Source organism: Cololabis saira, chromosome 17, assembly GCF_033807715.1.
Source record: "Cololabis saira isolate AMF1-May2022 chromosome 17, fColSai1.1, whole genome shotgun sequence".
Taxonomy (NCBI): domain Eukaryota; kingdom Metazoa; phylum Chordata; class Actinopteri; order Beloniformes; family Belonidae; genus Cololabis; species Cololabis saira.
In genome coordinates this window covers 7510237-7536956 of record NC_084603.1, presented here as the reverse complement: position 1 = coordinate 7536956, position 26720 = coordinate 7510237, and the positions used below count along the sequence as shown (strand labels likewise).

Genomic DNA, 26720 nt, shown 5'->3' with positions numbered 1-26720 from the left:
GAAGGTCTTCAGTTTGTCTGGGGTCCTTTAAGGAATGTGCTCTGTCCAGTGTGAGTCTATTGAGGAGAAGCAGAGCTTCAGAAAACCTTTGGAAAGATCTGAGCAGAGACTGGATGTCTGAAGAGGAGCCAAGCTCAGACAGAAACTCCAAAACCCGATCGGCAGCAGCCAGGACTCTTCTCACAGTCGCGTCATCGTCCACCAGCAGGACCTGGCAGCAGACAGATACTTTCAGCTCTGCACAAATCTTTTGAACTAAATGATCACAATCACAGCCTACCTTGACTATTCCCAGGAAGACGTTTTGCGTCGCAGTGATGAGCTCCTCCTTATGCTCCGTCAGTCTGGGCTGGATGCTCAGTTTCTGAGCTGTCAGCAAGACATGCTGTCCAGACACAGAGAACGACTCGAGCAGGGACGACATCTCTCTCTGAAAAACGTCATCCTCTCTTTCACTCATTTGCCTAAAAGTGAAGGGGTTTAGTGTTATTCTGATAGCATAACTGGCGTTGCCATTACTGAGTAACAGAGGTGTCAAGTAATGAAGTACAAATACTTCATTACCTTACTTAAGTAGACATTTTGGTTATCTTTACTTCACTGGAGTAATTATTTTTCAGACGACTTTTTACTTTTACTCCTTACATTTTCACGCAATTATCTGTACTTTTTACTCCTTACATTTTAAAAACAGCCTCGTTACTCTATTTCATTTGGGCCTTTAAAAAAAAAACTATCCAGTTAAATTGCTCCATCCGGATAGAGTGAATTTGGTTGTGGCACAGATGTTCTTGTCCAGTTTTGTTCTTACATCCGTTCCCTCAGATTCCTGCAACTAAACTTGGATGTACATTCCAATAAAGGTTAGGATAAATGATAACATGCCTCTGAAGTTTGACTTTTTGCACCATTACAATACTTATAGGCAACTAGTCATCATATCTCCTGCTCTCTGAAACACATGTTAATGCTCAATAGTACACATATATGGTTCTTTAATATATTTGTATTATACTAAGATGCATTCATTTTCAATGGCTTTTGTCCTTAATGGTTTTTTCCCCCTTACATTACTTTTACTTTTATACTTTAAATAGTTTTGAAACCAGTACTTTTATACTTTTACTTGAGTAAAAAACTTGAGTTGATACTTCAACTTCTACAGGAGTATTTTTAAACTCTAGTATCTATACTTCTACCTGAGTAATGAATGTGAATACTGAAGACACCTCTGCTGAGTAAAACTGAAATGAAGCCACATGTTGGTGTGTGAGTTCCATCAGGTGGTACATACCTGGCGGCCACTGCGGCCATGTTGTCAGTGGCTGTAGCCACAGCCTGAGCTGCTGCCTCCAGCTGGCTGAACCGATCTGGTTGGTCTGCGCTGTCACACAGCAGCACCAGGAGGCATAAATGACATGCGATGGGTGCGACCACCTTCTCCACCGCAGCCGTCCTGACGGATCCCAGCTCCAGCAATGAGGACATAGTCTTGATGCGCTCCCTGGTCAAAGGAAAGTGAGCTGCTCATTTTAGTGTGACTTTTCAGCGGTAGCCCTTGTGGTAGCTTTGTTAATAATTCATTGTGTTTTCCAAAGTAGTTGGTGATCAGTTTCAGTGTTTCATAGCAACAGCTGTCATCTGAACTAACTAAACACGCAACCATCGTTTAAGGTGAGGACTCAGACAAAAAACTGCACTTTTTATATTTCGAGAACCACCCAAGTTTCAACACAATACAAGTAGAATAAAGTAAAACATCAACACATCAAGTATTACACAGCTGCAATTGATTATTCATTTTGTTCATTAATTTTGCCTTATTTAACTTATTGTGTTGCAATCTGGGGCAACACATATCCAACTAATATGAATCCTTTATTTTTATTACAGAAAAGAGCACTTCGAGTTATTTACAATACGCATTACAGAGAACACACCAACAGATTATTTTTTGAATCAAAATGACTGAAACTTGATGATTTGGTTAAGTTACAGACACTCACAATCATGTACACAGCTAAATGTAAATTATTACCAGAAAACTTACAATACATGTTTACTTTCAGTTCAAACAATGAAGATAGTCGTAGAAAATTACATTTTAAACATTTATTTGCCCGAACAACTCTAAAGTAGATGAGCATTTCAATTGTTGGAATTAAGTCATGGAATTAATTAAATTATGATTTAAAGGGCTGTATAAACATATTTCAGTTAAAAAATACATTTAAAGAGAAAAAAATTGCAATGTATGGATGAAATAGTCAAAATTTATAATATATGCGTATGGAGACAGACAATCTATCTTTTCTTTTCTTGTTTTTCTTTTCTTGTGATATTAACTAAGTAATTGTGCAGACCATCTGTTATTATTGTTCAATTTTTCTTCTTCCTGCTCCTTTCTGGTTATGGAATATGCTTTTGATTGTGTTGTCATTTTACTTGTTTGTTGCTTTTGTTTGCATATTTCCATGATTGGAATAAATAAAAATGAAATGAAATGAAATGAAATTATAGATTTAAATAGTTTAACGGCCTGTCTTTAAAGGACCATCACAAGCAACTTTGGCTATACATTCCAGGGTATGGGGCAATATGCCATTATGATGATACACTCCATCCATCCATCCATCCATCCATCCATCCATCCATCCATCCATCCATCCATCCATCCATCCATCCATCCATCCATCCATCCATCCATCCATCCATCCATCCATCCATCCATCCATCCACCCCTCCTGCTCAGGGTCATGGCGGTCTCTCCCAGCTGTTATGGGATGAGAGTTGGGGCGCGCCCCAGACGGATCACCAGTCCATCTCAGGGCCACACACACTACATTTACACCGCCCCAGGGCTCAATTCTGTTTCTTTTTTCCTGGTGACTGTTCACATTTCTTTGTAAATATGACCTACGCCAGACTCCAGTGTGAACTCGTCAAGGCCTTGATTTAACCTGCCTGTGCAACAGAACGACATGACATCTTACAGAGCACACTATGGACTTAAGTAAACAGGAAAACTGGTGTTGACAGAAGAGGTCGATGGTGGGAAAAATGGAAATAACAGCTGTGTGTTGACTGATTCCCCCCAGCGGTTATCGTGCAGGGGAAGCGGGCAAATACTTCAGAACGAAATGATGACGAGGAAGAGCACGAGAGTTGCGTTAAATGAATGACAGAGGTGTTGATCGGACATGCTGCCCCCCTAGATGGGTCCTCTGGATTATTTTCCCCGCATTTCTTTTTTTCTTTTCTTTGCGTGATATTCACCAATGTCAACCAAGGATGACAATTGTAATTCCAGTAACTTCCATACAGCTGTTAAAAAAAAGGATCTGTATGTGAAGTGGCTGAATCCTGATCCTAAAAGATCACATTAAATGTGCTTTTTGCAAGATTTCTTTATAAATACCACACTGATCAATCAAATATAACCTTTTTGTCCAAATTAATAGTAATTCTTTTAAGTATGATAATGACTTAATGCATTTATATAGAGACAAGGTAAACCCTTGTGATAAAAATATTACTTTCCTGATCCTCAACACTAATATTTGCACAAATATCTCTGATACTACAGGACCAGGTGCATTTTTCCTTGAGTCTGTGTAAACTACAGCGGCGCTGCCAGCAGAGAGCAGCACACTGTCTGAAACTGCAGCAAACCAGCTCTTTGGTCCTGTTGATGAAATAAACACACAAGGCTCTGAGATTTCACTGTGAAATTTATTAACAGATAAATACACAGCTCAAACATGACTTTAAACACCAAACAGACAGCACACGATAATGGAAATGATACTCAGTGACAGTAGTATACTCAGGACAAAACCCCACATAAGGATGTGATAAACGGTGACCACAAACACAGAATCATCACAGTTACGCTTTTACAAACAAATAGTCAAGTGTCGGTTCCTTGCATACGTGTGGAATAGCATGGGTTTGGGGGATGCAGGGGGCAGACGTGGGTGTGCACGGCAAGTACAGTAAGAGTCGTACAACCCCAGAAAGAGTGAAGCAACCATTGTGATCCATTAGGTGACTTGCTGTATAAATGAAGAAATAAATGCCTAAAAAATCTACTTTTGTTGTTTGGCAATGCATGTTTAAATCTTACTTTGGTTCGTGCAAAAAATATAATTTTACTTCATCCTTCTTTGCTGTGTATCTGAACTAAAATAATCAATTATCACCCAATGGCCAATCAAAAAGTCTTCATAACTGACATGATGATTCTTCGGGGGTATCCTTTAATCTTTTGCAATCAGCACGTCATCTATATAAATAATTAATAGTCTGACTTCTTTTGATGGCCTTTCATTCAAAACATACTTCGCTGTGTTCCTAAGGACGACCAAGCCTTACATTCAAATCGCTCCTGACTAAATGTGGGGAACAACTCTGGGCAACGTAGCAGTGGACTTGAAAGGAGACAGGTTTCTTTTAGGGTGATGACATCCCTCCACTTTGACTTAAAGGGAGCTTTTCACGTCAGCCCCTAAAGCGCTCCTTTCTGTGAGGTGACTGAGTGCAGCACATTCCCACCTATTTTTATAGCAATGACTCATGCCGGCCGGGTCCCGTAAATTTCTGTAGGTACTGTAGACCGTTTGCTGGGGCTTTCATCTGTCCACGGATATCTTTTTCTTTCATCACATTAAATCCCTACGCAGACCAATTGAATTGTCAAATTAAGTGTGTTCTTCTTGGGGGTGGGCTCTGGCAAGGTTTTAGACACACAATCAAATAAAAAACGCTCACGAGCTGTAAACTGAGCAAATACTTCCACAGATATTTTGCTCTACTGTACATCATTATAATGTGAAACATTGAAATTGAGTTTATCTAGATCATGACTTAAAGGCCCCTGTGGACAACTCAGATGAAAAGCAGATCCCACGTTCAGACTCCTTAAATGTGAACGTCTGCTTTGACTTTATGGCACATGATAGACTGTTACTGAAGAGGTGGACAGGGCCGTAAATGACCACATTATGGGAAAAAGGTCCTGTACATTTTTGACTGAGCCTTCAGAGTTTCAGGCACAGCGGTAGTGGGTGACATAAAGACAGTATCTTTTTACGCACAAAATGATCTCAGGCTTATTATCTGTGGAAGGGATGGGGGAGTCAGACATGGAAGAAAATAAACAATATTTTATAAGATGGAAGAAGTACAAGACAAATACAATCTTTCACTCCCAGCAAGTGGGATGAGCTGAATATACAAAAACATTCCACTCTTATAATATACGGGACATATCTTTGGCACAAAATGTAAAGCTATGGAGTAAAGGCTTTCATTCTTATCAAACAATCAGTGCTTTAAAGAAAACAAACTGTAGATACAGTATGCTTGTAATCGGCTTCAAAACTCTTCTCAGAGCTCAGTTTTATACAATATGGCTTGAAGTGTAAGTATAAAAATAAATTTGCTATCTAACACAGCCCTGAGGGTTTCGTTGTCCATCAGTACTCATGTCGTCCACACATCCCCCCAATAGATGTGTGGGTCTCCATCAACAGCTCCATTCACTGGCCGGGAGTTACCTCCTCCAAGATTATCTAATTTCCACAGCAAGCGTCCCTTTGCAAGCCACACTATCACGCCAGAAGCCCGTTTCCTGGACCCCCCCCACCCACAAAAACATATTGAGTCTCCAGAAAATATGGAGAATATTCTTTTCTTCCACATATGGAAGACTTGGAGGACCTGGTGCCACTAAGGGTGGCCGGGCCGCGACACCCTGTGCTACTGGATCCATCTCGACCCAATCCCTAATGTCATTGGCTCCTGCGGGACCCTCATCCAATGTCTCAGTGGTTCTTTTCCATCCAGTCCCAGCTTTCATCACTGTCCTTCCTGTTCTTTTCGGCCTCGATGATCTCTCTGTAGCGCCGACGGAAGAATCCCATCTGTCAGGCGAGAGGAACAGCAGTGTGAGCGGTAACAGAAACACATGTGGTCACATCGGACTGCAGTGAACAAGCTGTAGTTTTGGGTTTCAGCTCATTAACTGCATAACAACTTTCAAGTGAACAAACAATCAAACGCATTTTGTCCCTTTCAAACCAAAAACCAACATTTTTGCACATTAGACTAACTGTGTTCACTGTTTGTGCTCAGCTACACTTATTGTCAGTTATATTTCTCTTGAAGATGTGAGATTTGCTAAAACGCTACTTCTTTAAACAACCGGACGGTGAGATATGTATTTCTGTTTGTCTTCAAAGTCCCTTGTTTCAGCTGCTTTATTATAAAAATGATGTAATTTTAGATGCACATGCAGCGATTCAACCTGGTTGCAGATCGGTTGCAGACATCGTTCCGACTTTTAAACTGCACGTAAACACCTAAACCTGGTCAAGTCAACCTGGTCAAGCCGGATTCATCAACCAGTTTGGAGCACCTAGATAAGCCAGTCGCAACCAGGTTGTTAACGCCATGTATACGGGGACATAGATATTGCAGTCTGCGCATGCTCGAGAATTTCCCAGAAGTGAAAGGAGACGACGCGTGCTCAGTAGTTGAAAAGGAGGCGGCGCGTGTTTAGCCATTCTTTAATTCTTCAAAACATGTCTACAGGAAGAACTCATTTTTGGTCCGACGAGGAGACGCGTTTTCTGCTACGGCAGATGCAAGAGTTAAACATTTTGAGGTTCATGGATGGGCGGAAAAGTAGGAACGCGGACCTTTATAAAAAGATCGCCAAAGAGATGGCTGACGCGGGCTTCATGAGGACACCGGAGCAGCTCAAAATAAAGTGGAAGAATCTACGCACGGGATATATTAGCGCCAAACACAGAAACAATAGAAGTGGACACGATCCAGCCAGTTGTCCACACTTTTACCTTGGGTACAGCGCCACCTAGCGTCACGGAGTCAGCCATGCTCTGGTTTCAGTGGCTTATTCAATCTGATTCAGTCTGATCTCAGAACAGCATGTATAATCAGACAAGTGATCCAATCTTCTGCATGTCATTATGTGCTAAGATCTGCAACCAGGTTGAATCGCTGCATGTGAACGTACTGACTGTGATGGATTATATCTTATATCTAAGTAAAACATCTGAACTGATGGAAAACAATAAATGTTTTTTTTTTGGGGGGGGCAGAAAATAAGTTGAAAACATTATAACATCTTATCCACAAATATGGTGGAAGAAATGCGTTGTTTCTTTAGGAATGTAACACTGCATATCCGTTTACGTTACCCACAGCTCTTACTTGCATGTAGCAAGTGCAATCTGAAGGAGATATGGAGGTATGAAGTGACTCTCGGAGCGTGCCTAAACACATGCTGCCTTTTTCACTACGACTCCATTCATTTATCTGCATTTGGCTCCTCAAGTTTATTGATATAAACCTGTGCTCTCCTCAGGCATTTCCTGAATAGGGCAATACAGGACATGTGCCGCTGTTGTAAGTGGGGTTTATTTTGGCAAGGTCTGAGGACCTGGGGAACCGAGGGGGATGTATCCCTGGACCAACATTCCAGGGTTTAGTGGTGGTATTCCCTGTGGAAGACAAAGCAGTGAAAAAGAAAAGGAGTTCTGTGCTAACAGGGCCTCTGGATATCAGTGTAATTGCCATTTCCCCCTTTAGATTCCTCTTTTCATGTGAGTGGTATGGTGTGAATTACTGTCCAATCTGTGATTTGTCCTTTTCATGGCTGTCAAAGGCTCTAAGAAAGCTCTCAGGCCCACATCTTTCCCTGACTTCCAGCTGCCTCTATTCAACTGGATACTGTGTTGACATCTGACGAGAGTTAAACACCACCCACCTGGCTGTCACACACAGGGCTGTGCCGCGTTATCTGGTATAGAAGTTTTGTACATTTTAAGCTAAAAAAAAATCCAAAACAGCGCGCATGAGGTGTCTTACCTTCCAGAGTAGCACAGCTAACAGCAGGAAGATGAGGATTCCCACCAGCAGACTGATGGCGATGATCCAGCCAACTACGTAACCCCGCGGTTCCTGGCTGTGGAGCGCCTCAAACACCAGCTGAAACACAGCGGACACCACGCACAAACACACAAGAATACACTTTGAGTCAGGTGCTGCTGCTGATGCAAAACAGTTCAAAGCAATGTTTCTGTTCGTGCTTCCCACACCTGGAATTCAATACCAAACACAATACGTGAACTCCCGAATCTGTCCTCTTTTACCAAACATCTTAAAGCTTGGCTATTGGAAGAACAACACTGTTGCCACAACCGTGCCTAAACATGTATATTTGTTTAATGTCAGCTAATTGTTGGGGTACCATCTGCAACTTCTACTGAGTACATACATAAACATCACTGCTCTATTATCATTACTACAACTCCCTCTTCCTCCATTAATATTTTCGCTATTTTTTATATCTTCATTGACTTTTTAAGTATTAGGGCTATGTGCAAGGCAAGACGCAATTTATATTCCTAAAATGGGTACTCCCAGTACCATAAAACTGTCATTGCTGGTATTTAATTAATGTAATATGTACTGAGTATTGTGCATTTAAAATAGCACTTTATATTTACTGTGCAATCGGGCAAATCTGCAATATAATTACGCACCTAACACTTTAACACTTCTGCACTTTAATCAGCCCTTTGATATCTAATTTTAGCATTTAATATTACTGAAATTCGTATGGTCCCCTGACCCTTGGCCTGTATGTTTCATGATCCACTATACTTTTCATTGTTTTTGCTTTTCTTTTCCTTTTCTGTCCTATTGTGTTTTTAAGGACACGTTTTCTCTCTTGTAATTGCTCCTCCTGCCTACTGGCCATGGAAGCTAACTGTTCTACTTGTCGTTACTGTTGTTTTATTGATTTTATTATTATTATTATTATTATTTTTTTTATATTTTTATCCCGGTTTTTTCCCATTTTTTACCACCCCGTGCTCCTACCTAAGTGACAGTCCTGGGCATTGCCATCCTCTACCAACCCTGGGAGGGCCCTGCACTGAGCTCAGGTCTCCTCCTTAACCTGAGGAGTGAGCAGCAGCATCTTTTCACTAGACAGGGTGGGGTTTCTCCGGCCGGACGTAGCGCGTGGAAGGATCATGTTATTCCGGCCGGATCCTCCCCACCCCATCTGGCGCCCCGGTTGGCCAGAGGGGGCATGTATAGCCCAGGACTGTGTGCATGTTTTTGTGAGGGTAGCTCCCATTAGCTACCCAGGGGAACACGGGGAGAACATGCAAACTCCAAACAGAAAGGCCCTTTCGCCAACCCCACCCAGGGTGTGGGTGCTGAAGTCATGGGGGAACTAACACGCCCTTCAGCGCCCACAGCGTCCCCCGGCGGGAATCGAACCCAGGACCTTCTTGCTGTGACACGGCTGCACTACCAGCTGCGCCACCATGCCCCCGATTTTATTATTTTATGTTGTTGACATTAACCTGCCGAAGGGACTAAAGATGAAAATTAGCCGTTGGCTATAATCTTGCATATTTACATGTATATGTTCATTAATATGTATTGTCCCTGTTATAAATAAAATAAACTCTAAAACACTAAAGCAGCAGTTTATATTCATGTGTTTTGTCGGTGCTCTGAAACCCTGGTTGGATTCAAGAAGAGCTGCAGGTGAGTCTGGAATCAGACAGCAGGGAACTTGACACACTGAAGCATGCCGTACATTGCCATCATTCAAGCATCACAAATGCAGTCCCGGAGCACAGCAGATTCACCCAGGACGGCGTTTTGTCTCCATGCAACAACTCTTGGAGGCCCAAACTGAACCTTTCTAGGTCTGTGCCGTATTTCAGAGTAATTTCAATGATGAACTGCTGTGAAAGTCGTTGGTCAGATATTTGGTCCTTAGAGGTGAAGGTTCAATGACCGATGACCCCTAATGACTCTGACTCTCCATCTGGGGTTCACTTTTGGTCAAAACAAAAAAAAAAAAGAAAGAAACCTGTTAAACACATCAGATTCCCATTAACGACAGCTCTGTGAGTTACTCTGCAGTATTGGCACGCTAACTAGGTAAAGTGTAACCCCAAACCAACCACTGGGACGACATAGAAGAAATAGAAAAACAATACTTCTTTCATTAACTCTGACTTTTAGTTCCTCATGGACAATGAACCTGACATATTTCATGTTCCTTTTTTTTTTAAATCATCAACTTGATTTCATTTCTTGATACAAACCCCTTTTGGCACATTAGGCCTGAAACATAATCCAAAAGTTGTTACAGGAGAGTTTAGTGCTGATAAGAAGGAGAACCAAAAATAATGTTTCAATTATTTTCTCAAACACATGACGTCAAAAGGTGATTGTAGTGATGTCTTGGTAATAAGCTGCACCCAGGAATGGTTGAGTCTTGCAGGAGGAAAGATGGGACAAATATATCTACTTTGTTGAAAATATGTGAAAAAAATAAATAAAATGGTTTTACAATAATGTCTTCACAGAAAGAAGGAGGCTTGGTAGTACGACGGAGTATTAGGGCCAAACTAAGACAAAAAAAAGGAAATTACGAGAATAAAGTCGTAAAATTACGAGAATAAAGTCGTAAAATTACGAGAATAAAGTCATAGCCTAATGTTGTGAGAATAAAGTTGTAATATTATGAGAATAAAGTCGTACTATTACGAGAATAAAGTCGTAATATTATGAGAATAAAGTCGTACTATTACGAGGATAAAGTCGTAATATTACGAGAATAACGTCGTAAAATTACAAGATTAAAGTCATATATTGTTGAGAGAATAAAGTCGTAATATAACGACTTTATTCTCGTAGTATTACGACTTTATTCTCGTAACATTAGGCTATGACTTTATTCTCGTAATTTTACGACTTTATTCTCGTAATTTTACGACTTTATTCTTGTAGTTTCCAATTTTTTTTTGTCTTAGTTTGGCCCTAATACTCCGTCGTATGGTAGAGACGGTTTCCCTGAAACCAGAAGGTTGATGGATCAGGCGTTCCTGGGTAGGACAGTGGAGCCCACACTGGCCACGGTCCCTGCTACTAGTGCCGGTCCCAAGCCTGGCTGAATAGGGAGGATTGTGTTGGAGGGACATCCGACTAGAAAGATTGTAAAGGTTTGTGGCGTTTCTTGTTCTACAGCTCATAATATATGGAGCCAAATCAAGGCCAAAAGTTTTGCTAATTTGAAAATAAAATTTGAGCAGAGCTCATGATGCTGATGCAGAACAGCTGTGACAGCACAGCTGTTCTGCTGTCACTCATGATGCCACGCCCCTCTCAGTTGATGCCACGCCCCCCACGCCAGATCGGGGCCAAAAGTCTGAACCTGAAAAAAATTTTTGAACCTGAAAAAAAAAGAAGTGAAACTGAAAAAAAAAGACGTGAAACTGAAAAAAAAAGATTTGAAACTGAAAAAAAGATTTGAAACTGAAATAAAAAGATTTGAAACTGAAAAAAAGATCTGATACTGAAAAAAATAAAATTGAAACTGTAAAAAAGAATTTTCAGGTTCAAACTTTATTTTCAAATTAGCAAAACTTTTGGCCTTGATTTGGCTCCATAATAATACCATTAAACGACCTTAGAAGAGTTTGTGTTTAGGGCAAGGATGTGACCTTCAATCCCTCAGATGGCGCTGCTTGTGTTCATCCACAGCTTATATAACCACATTGACAAGAGGTTACCTTGGGAGACCTTGTCAAGCACTATTATACAAAACTACAAACACAAATGCCACATAAACCTTTACTGTGCCAAAAGGAGCCAAACAGAACACATTCAGTATTTCACCTGAACAGGCCATCACTCTCATTCTCCTGTGGCTGCGTCTTTGTTGTAGGTAAACTACAGCTCTGATTATTTATGCGTGTGCTTGTTTGTGCCTTTAAATTGATCCGTGTCACCACTGTTTTGACTGTTTAGTCATTACTGCAATGAGATGGGTACCACTGTGTTTGTAGCACCAGTCAGGTTTTAACACTGCACTGGCAAACTGGACACTTTCATGCACATTTTATGATTCATGCCCAAACACTGATATAATGGAGTAAATTTGCCTCTTATACACAAAGTTTGATGTCATGAGGGCTTTATCTCTAACATTTATTCAGCTCATGAGCGTTTCATAACAACAAACATTCCACTTTCTTTCTCAAACTGAACTGTCACGCTTTAAACTGATGCCTTTTAAGCCCAGAATGAGTCATATTGTGAAAGTAATTCGTTGGAAACTTTTAAAAATATCCTGACATTTCAATAAATTAGAGCCATTTGGAATTTTTTCCCATGACACGAGTGGACACTGACCTGCTGGATCGTCTGTCACTGACAGCAGACTCTGCTGCTCACTGGATTAAATGAGACTTGACTACAGTGGAGGGAAGTGGCACACCATGATTCTCTGTGCATGAGTGCAAGCATGTAAACACACTTAATCTAAATCACTTCCCAGCGCTCGTGCTTTGATATGTATTTGATCACTATTTATTTGACAACTTCCATTACTTTGCCCTTCTATGTATATTAATGTGGCAATAAAACAAGCACATTAATGTTCATTTGAGGCTCTTTGATACTTCTGCAAACAAATCATTTCCAGCATGATTACTATGATTTATAAATCATAGTATGAAGCACAAAAATAGCAGTACTTAAATGTGAGTGATATACTGCCCCACAGATCTCTCTCATGAATGAATTCAGGCTTTATAATGGTGAACAGACTCAGGGGGTTTGTGAAACTGTTGGTCTTAAACAAAGGTAAACCCTGTGTATTTTCTTATACATCCCATAATTCTGCATTCTACATGGAAGAATAAAGCAGTGAGATTATTTCAGTGGTGACTTCAGAACTGAGGAGGCTTTAAAGTCTAATGTGGCATGAAATGGCAACTGTGGCGAGCGGACAAGTGAAGATGAATCTCTCGGTAGAAGAGTTTACCACATTATCACTTCCCCCCTCGTGAATCTAGCCGGGGTTTTACGTGCCAAAACATTCAGGGTGCAGAAAGAATGAAAGCTCCACAGGTCATTCCTCTTTTACTCTTGACTTTCCCAATTTAGCCTCTGAACTCAGTCGATGCGAATTCCACTGACCTCGACTCTGCATTTCTAAATTTGTAATGTGCTTACTTGGAGCAAAAACACATGGTCTTATGTGGGTCTGTTTACTTGTCACGGTTGATAAAAACCAAGCTTGTTGTTGTTCCGTTAACCCAGAGAGTTGCTGTGAGCAGCACAATCAGGGACTACAAATTATATCTGTAGTGTGTATTCTGGCTCGCGAGGCGTCATGAGGGAGCACGTAACAACGTTTGCTGAATCCTCTGAGGGCAATAGTCGCTGGCGTGAGTGCTGAGAGAGCGGTGACGCATGGACTCGTCCAGAGCGGCTCTGACTTCTCCGTGCACCGCTGGAGCACGGGGTCGGCCAGGTCTCAACCCAGTCAGCACCTTAATCTCTCAAGTGCTCCTGCTGAGAGGACGCCGGGTGCTCAATATAATTGTCAAATCTGATCAGGTGGGCCATTCAATCACTCAACGAACAACAGCAGGGGGAGGGTCTGTCCTTGTGTACAGCTGGGTTCCTTGAGAAAAAGTCAAATCTCACAGTGAGGTTGGCTCAGTCCCCAGCTGTTCCCTGCACTCACATCCTTCATGACTTAGTGGAGCACATAAAGGGTTCAAATAATGTTCAATCACAGCAAGATAACAATTATATCCTTATTGATATACTGTATATATCCTCATTCAAACTCACTAAAGAGATCCCTCATCCCTTTATCATAAGCCAATATTTTTCATCTTTATTTGTAGAAACCCCCGAGCAAGCATCCTTCTGATTTACAGAGTTATTTAGTTTGCACCTTGAGAAAGTTACAGAAATTGAGTTATAAGATCAAATATTTTTGAGAGGTAAGTTGATAGTGTGTCCTAGGAACAGCGGCCGGTCGCCAGCACAGTTACTATTAACTAAACTCAGGGATTTCTGCGAGACGGCATGTCCATCACAGAAGAAGTTCTGTTTGGATGAGGGAAGAATTAGTCCTCGCTTAGATGGAGCTCAAGAGGGAACAGAAATGTGATCTTCCTTATTTCCAAGCAAATAAATACTGTGTCAAAGTAATTTCACGCCCAATGACTGATATTAAACGTTGGGAAACCTCTGAGTGTCGAACTTGAGCAGAAGCAACTTAGAAAACAAAGCAAGAGAAAAATCCCTTCACACGCAGCGATTGCACCAGATCAGCACAAAAGAACGTCATTCTCGTTAAATCGCAGCTGCTCGCCGTTGTAAACTCACATGGAGGAAACGGAAGCAGCTCGGCTTCACATCAGCGTGTGATTCCGCGTGACCCGCCGGCATCGCAAAATTCTCTGAGTGACAGGAGCGACATCTGCTTTAATGCCGACTTGTCTTACAGAGCTCATCTTCCTTTTTTTCACCTTTGTTATTCCCTCCCGAGTCGTTAAAGCGGCGCAACATAAATGTTCCAATGTTCTACCTCAGTTTCACCGACGCACCCCACACAGAGGGAAATTCTGTGTATAAGAGGCTATGAAATGCAAAGACTAATATTTGCTACCTCAGATGAAACCGACCAATACATACTCTGACATTACCATTTATTACTAACTATATATAGTTGATAGGAACATGCAAGCATGGCTGCACATGAAATGTCATATACAGGACTGTCTCAGAAAATTTGAATATTGTGATAAAGTTCTTTATTTTCTGTAATGCAATTAAAAAAACAAAAATGTCATACATTCTGGATTCATTACAAATCAACTGAAATATTGCAAGCCTTTTATTATTTTAATATTGCTGATTATGGCTTACAGTTTAAGATTAAGATTCCCAGAATATTCTAATTTTTTGAGATAGGATATTTGAGTTTTCTTAAACTGTAAACCATGTTCAGCAATATTAATGCAATATTTCAGTTGATTTGTAATGAATCCAGAATGTATGATGTTTTTGTAATTGCATTACAGAAAATCACAATATTCTAATTTTCTGAGACAGTCCTGTAAATGTTTAAGAAGAAGAGCACAAAATTACAGCTAAACTGTCTCACAACACTGATAATTCTAGTAAACATAGTTTCAGAGTTTGATCTGAATGTGCATCTTTCCCATTTATTCATCATATAATCATTAATATTGTGAGTCTGAGGACTTTGTTCCCATCATTCCCTTAGAAAAACATATTTAGCTCATTGGCAGTAATTTAGGCCTGTAAACTCAAAGTGTACTCACAGAAATGTCATCTTGCAGGCCGTTAGGCACCTCCACCGCCCTGTCATTCACTTTTATGTTGCCTCTTGTCACAATTTGGATCACAGAGGAGCTATCCTGCAAATGGAGAAAGAGTGGACTGCCATTTCTTTGTATAATCACAATAACAAGCCACTTCATTAGTTGAATTAGTGACGTGTGCCTTACTGTCTTCAAAATCTCAGTGTTCAGTAGAAGTTTTATATCTATGCTCAAAGCTTCATCTTTTAGCTGTGGACCCAGACTGCAGGAGATGGTCATACATGCTCTTCCAGGCCGGTCACAGTCCTTTAAAAAAAGAAAAAAGAAAAAGAAATACAGATGTGTGACAGGCAGATGTTGCACTGATTAAAAAGAAAACAGGAATCCTCCCAGGAGGTGACTCCTAGTGATCTCTGAAATGTCACAGTGCTAAGAGGGGGTCTGCGTATTTACCAAAACTTTCCGCCCGGATTTGGAGAAGAAGACAAATATGGAGTGAAAGATGCTCTCTTTGTCCTGGGGGATGGTGCACGGTGTCGGGTTCCTGTGAGGGGTGCAGTTCCCTCGGCCATCGGCCACCTGAACCATCAGAGCGGGACAGAAAAGGCGAAATCCCATTGTAACATCACATTTGGACTATTCAGAAGTGTTTAAAAAAAGCCAGCAAAACATACTTGTGCGTGACCTGGGTGTGGAGGAAATCAGGCGTTCATCATGTTTGCAAACTTGGATCACAAAATTGTCGACACAGTCATTTTGTTGCTATAAACGGCCCAATCCCACTATAGCTACGGCTCTCCAGGACTCAACAGGAAGTTCTCCCAAGCAACAGACTGGTACCCCTCCCAGACACATTTCCCATATGGAGTGATTTAGAGGTGTCTGCTTTAATTCCCAACCCCCAGGGAGCACTTCCCCTTTCCCCTCTCCTCTGGCCAACCTGACTTACTGGAGGTGGAACTCACTTCCTTGTCTGCGCCGCTGCCTCCCTGCATGTTGGGCTTTTCCTGCTCTCACGTCCTGAGCGGCTGCCACTATTGCTGGTGTAGAGGTTTGCAGATTGCTAACTGTATTAACTCTGTCCTGGTAGAACTAAATATTCACAGTAAACATTGAAGATTAAGAGATTTTTTTGTTGTTTTTGAGAAAAACTATAACCTTTGATGTAACATTAGAAATGTATTCGTTAGGGCTGGGCGATTTTGGACAAAAATAAAATCCAGATTTTTTTCTCTGAAAACCCGATTTTCGGTTTTTGGTAAAACTACAAAAGACAATGGGATAAATTGTTTCAAATATTTCATCTTTATTTTTTTTAAGAAAAATAGCAAACAAATTTCCCTATTGGAAATGAAGTGCAATTGAAAGATACTGTAAATCCTCCTTGAGTTTAGTAAAGTGAGAACATTTACAATTTTCTTGACCAAACAAAGATGACTAGACGAGCTCTGTCTGTAATGCAGCCAGCTGCAAAAAAGGAAAATCCATTTTCTGATTTTCCTTTTTTTTACATCGTCTTGATTAATAAATCCGATTTAGATTTAAAATCGATTAATCGCACAGCCCTGGTGTTCGTTATATATTTTGTTTATATTACAAAGAAAAAATTGTGTACCTGGCAGGATTAATAGCCGCTAAAAAAATGCTTGCTCTTCGATGGAAACCACCACACGATCTACCAACATGTCCCTGGTTTAATCTGTTTATGGACATTTTACATATGGAACTTTCAGTGGCAAGAATTCCTGGTGCGGGACCCAGGACATTAAAAATATGGACACATGCCATTGAAATACTGAAAGAACTGAATATTGACTGAACATTTATCTAATTTTTTTTTTTTTTGCTTTCTTATCTTGCTTGTTTTGTCCTGTTGCTGTGTTATTGTTGTCTTGTTGGATCGCAACAGGGTGGGTGGGGGGACGGGTGATTTAAAGGTTTTTGCTATACAATTGCGTGGATAATTGTTCGATTTAATTGTATGCATCAACAAAATAATAAAAAACAGTTGATCACAAATCTTTAGACTCTGTACTACACAGATAATATTACTGGATCTTCATTAGTATTGCACTATGTAGATTTATGATATATTTGTGTGTGGATGTGTAGGTGTACATAGACTGTGTAGGTATATGAATGAAAGGTAATAGAGAGCCATACAGGGTACGTGGGTGGGACGGGAAGTGTTGTTTTTGTGTGTGTGAATTATCCTCCTTGCATCTGACATGTTTGTGACCTGTTATTTTTAATAAGTGCCTTCTACATCATTTGACTGAAGTCATTGTTATCCTGTCTGCATGTATATTAGATGTTTTTCCTTATCATGTTCAGAATTATTTTATTATTTGTCTTTTTCCTTCTTTCTTATTTTCTTGGAAGCATATGCTTGCATGTGTTCTCATATGAACATGCAATTTGTTTATGTTTTTATTTCCTATTTTGTTTATTATATTTGTTTTCTTTTGTTTTTGCTTTTTCTTAAATTATAAAGCAGGTATTCTTTGCACAAATTTGTATTACTTGATGCACAAACATGTTGGAATGAAGAAATAATGTTAATAAAATGTGTTCATTATCTCAACAAATAAAATTCAGTGTAAAAAGGTGAGGATATCTGTGTATAAATCCTAAATGTGCAACTGCCACAGGCTGGACAATGTTAGCAGTGTTTATGACGTGTGTTTCCAAGCCTGAGATGGCATGAGACGGTAGCCAGCTCCGCAGGTGTCCCATTCCAGTCTCGTGGAAGCTGCCTGATCCCATGAAAGTGATTCCAGATGGACTCTGGGAGGGCGGGCTACCCCGACACTGTCTCTCCATTCACCGTAAACACAATTAACAGCTTGATCTCTCCCTGACCTACCTACGTGAATGGAGCGATGCAAGGGTTAAGAAAACATGCAAGCCCAGGGAGAGTATTGCATTTCTGGAGCGAAACGTGAAATATTGTGAAACCAAAATGGATGGATGGTTTCAGTAGCAACACCAACATTTTTGGCTCAGATTTTCACAGGTCCAGTAGCACCACACACTAAGTAAACTGTCCACGCCCCGAGCGTGAGCCCGGCGGTTTAACAGCCCTCTATGCATAAACCATAAGTGAACGAGCACAGGCACGGCCGACAGATGTGGGGCGGACAGAGTGAGCTAAAAATGTGGCTGCCTGCAGGTGAATAAACTAATAAATAGTGACTTCTGCTGGATGAATTGCTGTACATAGACTGCTGCTGGTATCCACCTGGGTTTCAATGACGTGGAACATGTCGGCTCCGCTGCCAGACAGCCGGTTGGGTATCCTGATGTCCACAGTGGAACCGGGGAGCCTGCTGGGCCCCTTGTTTATGGCCTGGAACCACGTTACGTAGCGACAGAGAGAGATGGATAGAACAAAGGAGGAATGACTACACAATGAAGAATTTCAAAATAAAAGACTGTATACAGGACTGTTACAACCAAAGACGTAATAACGGCCAATAACGTAATAACTGCCAATAATGTAATAATTTTGGCCATTTCAAATGTAATAAAGCCAATAGTGTAATAATGTGCCAATAATGTAATAAAACTTTTGAGTCAATAATGTAATAACTTTTTGCCGATAATGTAATAATTTTGTAATATTTTTTTAATACCAGGCCAATAACGTAATAACCAGCCAATAATGTAATGCCTTATTACATTATCGGCAAAAAGTTATTACGTTATTGGCTCAAAGGTTTTATTACATTATTGGCACATTATTACACTATTGGCTTTATTACATTTGAAATGGCCAAAATTATTACGTTATTGGCCATTATTACGTTTTTGGTTGTAACAAGGACTGTCTCAGAAAATTTTAATATTGTGATAAAGTCCTTTATTTTCTGTAATGCAAAAATGTCATACATTCTGGATTCATTACAAATCAACTGAAATATTGCAAGCCTTTTATTATTTTAATATTGCTGATCATGGCTTACAGCTTAAGAAAACTCAAATATCCTATCTCAAAAAATTAGAATATTCTGGGAATCTTAATCTTAAACTGTAAACCATAATCAGCAATATTAAAATAATAAAAGGCTTGCAATATTTCAGTTGATTTGTAATGAATCCAGAATGTATGACATTTTTGTTTTTTTAATTGCATTACAGAAAATAAAGAACTTACTCACAATATTCTAATTTTCTGAGACAGTCCTGTAGAACCTGTATGTGACGTACCTGGAAAGTCAGATTAAGAGGCTGAAAGCTGCATTCCATGTCCTCCAACCTGACGAAGCGCGAGGCGTCGATGGAGTTTCCATACGCAAAGGAGCTCGGTGCCACCACGCTTCAGACAAGACCCACGTTGTTCAGGAGGGAAACAGAACATGATACATTAGCACATAAAGCTCTGGTTCAAAAGGTCACACAAGTACTGTAGTCATAAAACTCTCTGGTTTCTGCCATGTCCAACTGGAAACAAGTGTTTTTTTGACATGAGTGTCCAGCTTTGCTTTAAACCCTCCCTTCACATTGGAGACAGCAGCTTTGTCAGATGTCAGAGTGCTGGCAGAACTGGGCTGTTTTACATCTCCCCTCTTCCTCTGTAAAGCACAACTGCGATACAGACTCCAGAGATAAGGCTTTTCAAGTTGACATCCTACATATGGAGGAAAAAAATAACTCACTCCCTCTCTTCCTGAGAAGCGCCAGATGGACACCGGTCCCAGTGTTCATTAGACAACCCTCACTCTCACGTCCCAGCAGACACGCAACAATGAAGGATCACATTTGCGTTACACTCACCCAGTAATAGTTGTGTCGGTCTCGTGGATCAGAGGGATGGAAATATCCAAAGTGTTGTCTGCAAGTTTGTGCTCTGGATTGGCACTAAGACATGCAAAGAACGATAAAGTGAATTTTCATTTACTTAAATTGTTTCAGAAAGGATATTGTTTGAAAGGCAGGGGAATGTTTGACTCTTACCTCTTTGCTTTGACTAAGAACTGCAAAGTGTCATTTTCGCCAGAGAGCTTACTCGTGTCGAAAATCACCGCAAAATGATACTGGACGGGAAAATAGACAGAAAACATTTGGGTTGGCACTGATCTCAATTATGAAATGTTAAATGAGATAAGGCATGTTTACTGTATAACAGTGGACGTTTTCCCCTCCTCTAAGTCTGGCCACACATGATATGACTAAGCCAGATTTTGGGCCTGATTTCCACCCACAAGGCCTGGACTTGAAATTTGTTGCAGGCGATTATTTATCCAAAACCAATCCTCATTTCTTTTAGGGCTCCCAACTGCATTGGAGCCTCCACCATCTCTAATTATAGATATCAGACATGATTGATATCTGATGAGTAGGGGTGGGCAAAAATATCGATATGGCAATATATCGCGATACTTTTCCAGCTGATTCAATATCGATATTCAAAATTTGAATATCGATTTTTTTTTTTATCCCCGATTTTTTCCCCATTATATCACCCAGTGCTCCTACCTAAGTGACAGTCCTGGGCATTGCCACTCTCTACCAACCAGGGCCCTGCACTGAGCTCAGGTTTTATTTCTCGTTTTATTTTATTTCATTTTATAATTTATTTTTTATATAACACAATTGCCTGTCCTTAAAAAATGAAAAATAATGGACAGAGGTTTATTTATCTATGGATTTATATCTATACTGACTGATCACTGTGCCTGTCCTTGGTTTTAGTACCCATCTTTCTTGTGTTTATTATCATTTGCCACATAATTAAAGCAACCTCATACTAAATTTAATGTTAATTTCATATGATGTAAATAATATGAAAAACATATACAAATATGTTGTAACTTTAGCTTGTATAGTTATAATAAAACATTGTTTTGACTCAGTTTGTCCCATGAATTGTCACTATAATCTGATGAACGTGCAACTCGGATTTTAAGATCCATCACTATCATCTGATGTACATCTATACAACTTGGATTTTAAGATGTGTAATGCATTTTTAAATTTTTCGGTGAACTATGTAGAATATAATAATCGGGATATCGCATAATCGGGATATCGCAATGTGTATCGTATCGTGGCTCAAGTATCGTGATGCGTATCGTATCGTGAGGTCCTTCCCAATACCCACCCCTACTGATGAGCAATGAGAGTAAATACACACCGAAAACACGGGTACCTTTAGTCGTGTGAGACATTAAATAACTGTGAAATTGTTACTATAAGAATGAGGATTGTGGTCTCCCAATTTAGCTGATTCATGTAGTGAGTGAATCAGCTAAATGTGACCTACCACTTCTTTAAAATTGGTTGAGATTTAAAGCTCGTCTGGAGCTGGCCTGAAGGTACATTCATCAAGAGGGCTCCACTAACTTGTGATTCACTAAGATTCCAGTGCATCGAGTTCGACATTAGTTGGAGCTACCTTAGTCTGAGCTCTCATGAAAGGAAATCCCACTCTGCATTTCAGGAAGTCCAACTCCACCAGCTCGCAGGAAATCCCCTTCTCCTCCTGGACAAAAAGAAAGACAGGCCGAGTCAGAGGAGGTGTAAGAGACAGACTGAGTGGAGACATGGTGGGCGACATGTATGAAGACAGATGACACGCCGAGGAAGAGCCAGTAGACAACAGGCAGACTGTGACGGGGGAATAAAAAAAAGCAATCAGTTCGGATAAATTCTGAAAGGATAAAAAGAGCAATAGTTTTGGATCGAAAAATACATTTTTTTCCAGACGTAACAAAACCTTCAGACGTCCACAGTAAAATCAAAGATACTCATAATGAGCACTTTTGAACAAAAAGGAAAGCCTTGTGTATTTTAAATCAGGTTAAACAAAGAATGGACAAAGCAGAGATGGCACACACATCTTAGCGGGTGGGTGACTGGACAACCTCCAGGCGGCGTGTTTGGAAGCTTGTCTAAACAATACAGAGCTTCACCGGCTGCGCTGTATAAACACTCAGGCCTCGACCCCACCAGGAGTCGGAATTCTTATAGCGCAAGTTCACCAAGAGGCTGTCAGCTGAGCTTGTGCACTGGGAATAAAGATACTCAACAAAAAGAGGCAAGGGAGCAATCCTCGATTATATTTCATGAGGGCTTTAGAGAAGTCAGAAGGAACCCCTGCACACATGGGCTGCCGTCCAGTTCAAATCTGCAAATCTGGCAACGCGTTTCCAAAGGTGATGAGCCAAGAGGTGTGATGGTCGTCTCTGCTGACATATTTAAAAGGTGCACATCCATCCACTGTCTCACTATCCCTTGTTCAGCAGATTTCCAGGGTGTGGTTGTTGCCCTCCATCTTCGTTAAGTCAGGTTAAATAAGCAGCCCGACGTTTTGCACGAAAACGACGATGAGGCCTACGAAGGGAGGGCTAGGGAAACAGGGGACCCTAGCATAACTGGCAATGATGGAATTTCCTCTGTTTCCTGTATTCCTCCGTGCTGCTGTGCAAACAGCGCCTGTCCCGCGGGGCTGGGCAGGACTGGGGAAGCGGGGCTGTTTACGCGTCACCCCACTGGCAGCTCCTGAGAGAGACCAGAGCACTCAGACATGCAGAGCACCGCGCTCCACAGAGGGGCCGACAATCTCTGTTTGTTCAGCACTTCTTCACTTTCTTTCTGTCTCTGGCAGGTACAAATACATGCACGTGGCAGGGCCAATAAATATCATGACTGTTTGCATAGCTTTAGTGTCTGCTGGAGTGGTACGGCTGTGAGGATGACAATACACAGATTCTGTTCTGTTTGTTTCTGTATATATATCCATCAGTTTGGGTAGTTGGATGTTTGGCTCTGCATTGGCCTACTTCTTCCAAACCAGTGTCATCACCTACTTAATACTTTCTTTGCTGACATGAAGATGAAGGAGCAGTTCTTGGTTTTCATAGCCCGTGCTGCGAAAAGTGTCATTTCACAGCCAAAAAGCATGAGTGATTCATTTAGGTTTTAAGGTCCACTGCAATACACATTTCTCAGCTGCATTTCAAACTTCTGACCTTTCTACCACAATCCTTGCATGCTTCAAATGTTAGATCACCCGAGACATGAATTCAGTTCCAATAAGGTCATTTACTGTACCTCATTAAAAATACCACCCTCGATGTGTGAACATATAATAATCTAACACAACAATCAATGTTTAGGAAGGACCCAAATGCAGGAAACTGGGAAGGCAGGAATGCATAATAAAGTCCTATTTTGAACTAGAAGAAGAAGAATATAGAGGGAAAACAACAGGCTGATGGACAAACAGAGACAGAACGCATGAAGACATGGGCCTTGCTGAGGAGGAATGGGACAAAAGACGATGTGAAGACACTGACAGACAAAGGGTAACTCTGACGAGTGCTAAATCCAGAAATGCACATATCCTGATGATGTATATTTCCTGAAACGGTGGGAAAACCGCAGGCCAGGATACAATTTAAACCTGCAGGGTGCAGGTTTAAATCACTGAGTAAAAATGAAGGACTGACTGTAATCCATCTGAAGATTTACTCTGGTGGGTTACAAGACATCACTCTTTCAGACTGCATATACCAAATATAACTGCTTAGTTATTAACAACATCTTGGAATTTAACATCTAAAATCTTTATTTACTGTCCCTCTTCTGGTTTAAGAAGAGCTCAGATTGTTTGGAAATCCTTCACTACTGCTATGTAGCTCAAGTACCATCACTTTGACTTCCCTAACTCCTCTCTACTCTGCACAACCTCCCACAGACAACACAGTGCTGTAGCCAGAACCCATGCTTTATTGTTGATATGTGCCTGGTACTTTGTGTCCTAAATTTAATGATGACATTATAAGATTTCTTCTTTGAAAGTTTCTAGTTTTATTGCTTTATTGAATGTATTTTTCCGTTAGTTTTGTACTCCAGTGATTCTTGATGGGATTGTTTTTTTTTCCTTCTGTTCCTTGCACCATTGTTTAATGGATGGCGTTCTGTGTGAACTGTGAGTGATCCGGCCGTTTGTCTTATCTGTGTTCAAGTGCCCTCAATAAGACAAATTCTTGGTTGTTTCATTAGTTAAGTGAGATAAATGAAGAGGAACTACAGAACATCTGCTACAGCTCTGCCTTTTAGAGACAAAAAATCAATAAAAAAAAATCTAAAGACAATTTAAACTATTTAGAGATTAAACCAAGGAAACTCTGATGGAGGTGAAGGCAGCGCTCCTGAAAGCAGTGCACCCCCACAGCTTTCTGAGCACGAGCAAAGGCAAACAATTCCCTCTCTTAAATAGGAGGGGAGTTCAAGTTCAGGCTTCACTCGCTGGAGAAAAGTCTCAGAAGAAAGCTAGTTGACCTTAACTCTGCAAAAAAGGAGTCGCATCATCACCTCAGACGTCTCCAGTAGTAATTAGAAATGTTGCAAAGAACGTATGGTAATAAATCTGCTCTGAGGTCTCTTTGTAATCCTTCCAAACTGTTCACTTCCTGTCCCCTTTGTGCAGCCAGCCACCATCGCTTATCAGGTTCCTGAGCAAAATGAGGCTCTGGGGCTGCTGGTAAGCTGACACTTAATGTCAGCTCGCTTCATTAGATTTCCTGTGAAACCAGACTCACTGTTTTACTTTTTTTTATATTTGCCTCCAGCGTGTAGTCTATTTAAATTCAATTACACCTTTACAAAGGGGTTTAAACTGTGCTGCAGGCTGTGAGGTTTGCAGAGACAGTCTTATCTATCACAGGGGTGAGGAAACCCTGCTGGAAGATAAACATGAGATCCACGATTAAAGAAGAAAAGGTTCCCCGATGGATGTCATCAGCGCGCACTGTGTGACGTGGCATTTTTTTAAAGTTGTGAGTGGGTCCTTGAGCGTATCTGCAACAAGCGAGCAAACAGATGCGAGCAGAGCCAGATGTGGCCGCTGTGAAATCCATCTGCATGCAGCAGTGGATTGAGAGAAAATCTCTCAGGTCTAATGTGGGGTGGAAGTGTGTAGATATCTTTAGCAGTGGTGCCGAAGTCATGTGGGGTCAAACTAAGAAAGGAGCACGTCTGACCAATATCTCAGGAAAATTGGTGTAAAAATCACCCACTTCGCCTGCATTTAACTTATAAAATATGGTCCCACGAGAGTTTTTTATTCCTAACGTGAATAATTCATTTTAAAGGGTACATGAATCAAACTTGTGGGAACGTGGATTATGAATGCTCTGCCATGTTCTCACGCATATAGCATTGATGTTACTGACACGCTGAGTCTGTCTTGAATGAGAGGCGTATGACAGGTCCGTCAGGGGAGCCGTCCTCTGAGACGGGGCAGCTGTTGCCTCTCCTGCTGGGGGCTCTCCCTGCTTTTAAATGTTCTTATCTGCAGCTTTGGGAAAGAATGACAGCCTCCACATGTCTGTCTTTTAATACGCTTTCCCGCTGACACTCGACTCCTGACAAGTTTACTGCGTAAATACATATAAATGTTCTACAAGCTATTTAAACATGGTTTGTTCCTCTTTGAATTTGTCTTAACAATTACCTGAAACTACAGACAAGCAAACTTTGACAGCGGTCCTGACAACTACAGGGGATTAACCATCAAATGCATTTGATTGGCAGCACCTCGCTGCTGCTCACAATCATCATCCCTGCCTAAGCAGCAGGCTTGCACTTCGTTTTTTCCATATATTGCTGCTACATTTTGGATGACCGATTATTAATACCACAGTGTAATATCAGTTTAATGTCAGAATTTCCAGTTCCAGTTCAAAGGTTTAAACTGAATACTAACTTATACAGTGAGTGAAAGCTGACTGCTGCTCACATCAGCTCACTCAGATGAACATTTTTATGACAGTCCTGTTTTATTTTATTCACATCATTTCAGTGGATGTGTTTCTGCACTACATGTGCGTATACTGCCTACGGACTGTCGATTTGAGTGGGATTTTATTCTGAGTTATGACTCTTGACAGCATAAATCACCTACTGTTGTTTGTCTGAGTTTATATTTACCTTGTTTTTTGAGACCAGGCAAGGAACAGAAGGTTGTTTTTTTTAAATATCCTGACATATAAAACCTTAGAAATAAAAGGGTGTGTGTTTTCTTTGGTAGATGACTTTGCATGTATTTATTATTTTTTGAGCAAAATGATTCAGTGTTAATCATCTGTGAGCTGGAAAAGTGTGTGAAGATCAAGGATTCGCAACGAATGCTAATCTAATGTCTAATCTCATGTTAATGTCCATAATGAAAAGCACTATGTCTGGAGAAAGAATAAGAATAAGGAATAAGAATAAGAAAGAAGAGTTCATGTGAGTGAAAGCACCAACATCCCAGAACGGAAGCTTTTCTGGATGAAGGGATGAGCTGAAACACCTCCATCTTTGATCAAGAGTGATGGACAGTTACCTGATGTACTACTGTTACCGTGACTACCGCACACGGGAGTCAAACCACATGCTGAAGTCAAAGGTTCACGAACTTTGTCCACTAACATCGGATCATTTTTCATTGTTATGTCACTACAGGAAAAAGGAATAACTCATTTGTTTAACTGGGTCCTTGATGTCAACATATAGTCATAT

General features: G+C 40.7%; 1 protein-coding gene across 2 annotated transcripts in view; it reads right to left on the bottom strand.

Annotated features, from left to right (window-relative positions):
* Positions 1-3713: 3713 nt before the first annotated feature.
* Positions 3714-26720, bottom strand: part of itga9 (integrin, alpha 9) — a 73167-nt gene continuing 50160 nt past the window's right edge. For both annotated transcript variants that reach the window (XM_061745759.1, XM_061745760.1), the window contains 10 exons: positions 21607-21693; positions 20166-20245; positions 19986-20069; positions 19419-19527; positions 18451-18558; positions 15663-15788; positions 15396-15515; positions 15210-15305; positions 7894-8013; positions 3714-5924 (listed from right to left, as the gene is read on the bottom strand). In XM_061745759.1, coding sequence (XP_061601743.1) covers positions 5826-5924; positions 7894-8013; positions 15210-15305; positions 15396-15515; positions 15663-15788; positions 18451-18558; positions 19419-19527; positions 19986-20069; positions 20166-20245; positions 21607-21693 — 1029 coding nt within the window. In that variant the 3' untranslated portion in view covers positions 3714-5825. The remainder of the gene's footprint in view (positions 5925-7893; positions 8014-15209; positions 15306-15395; positions 15516-15662; positions 15789-18450; positions 18559-19418; positions 19528-19985; positions 20070-20165; positions 20246-21606; positions 21694-26720) is intronic.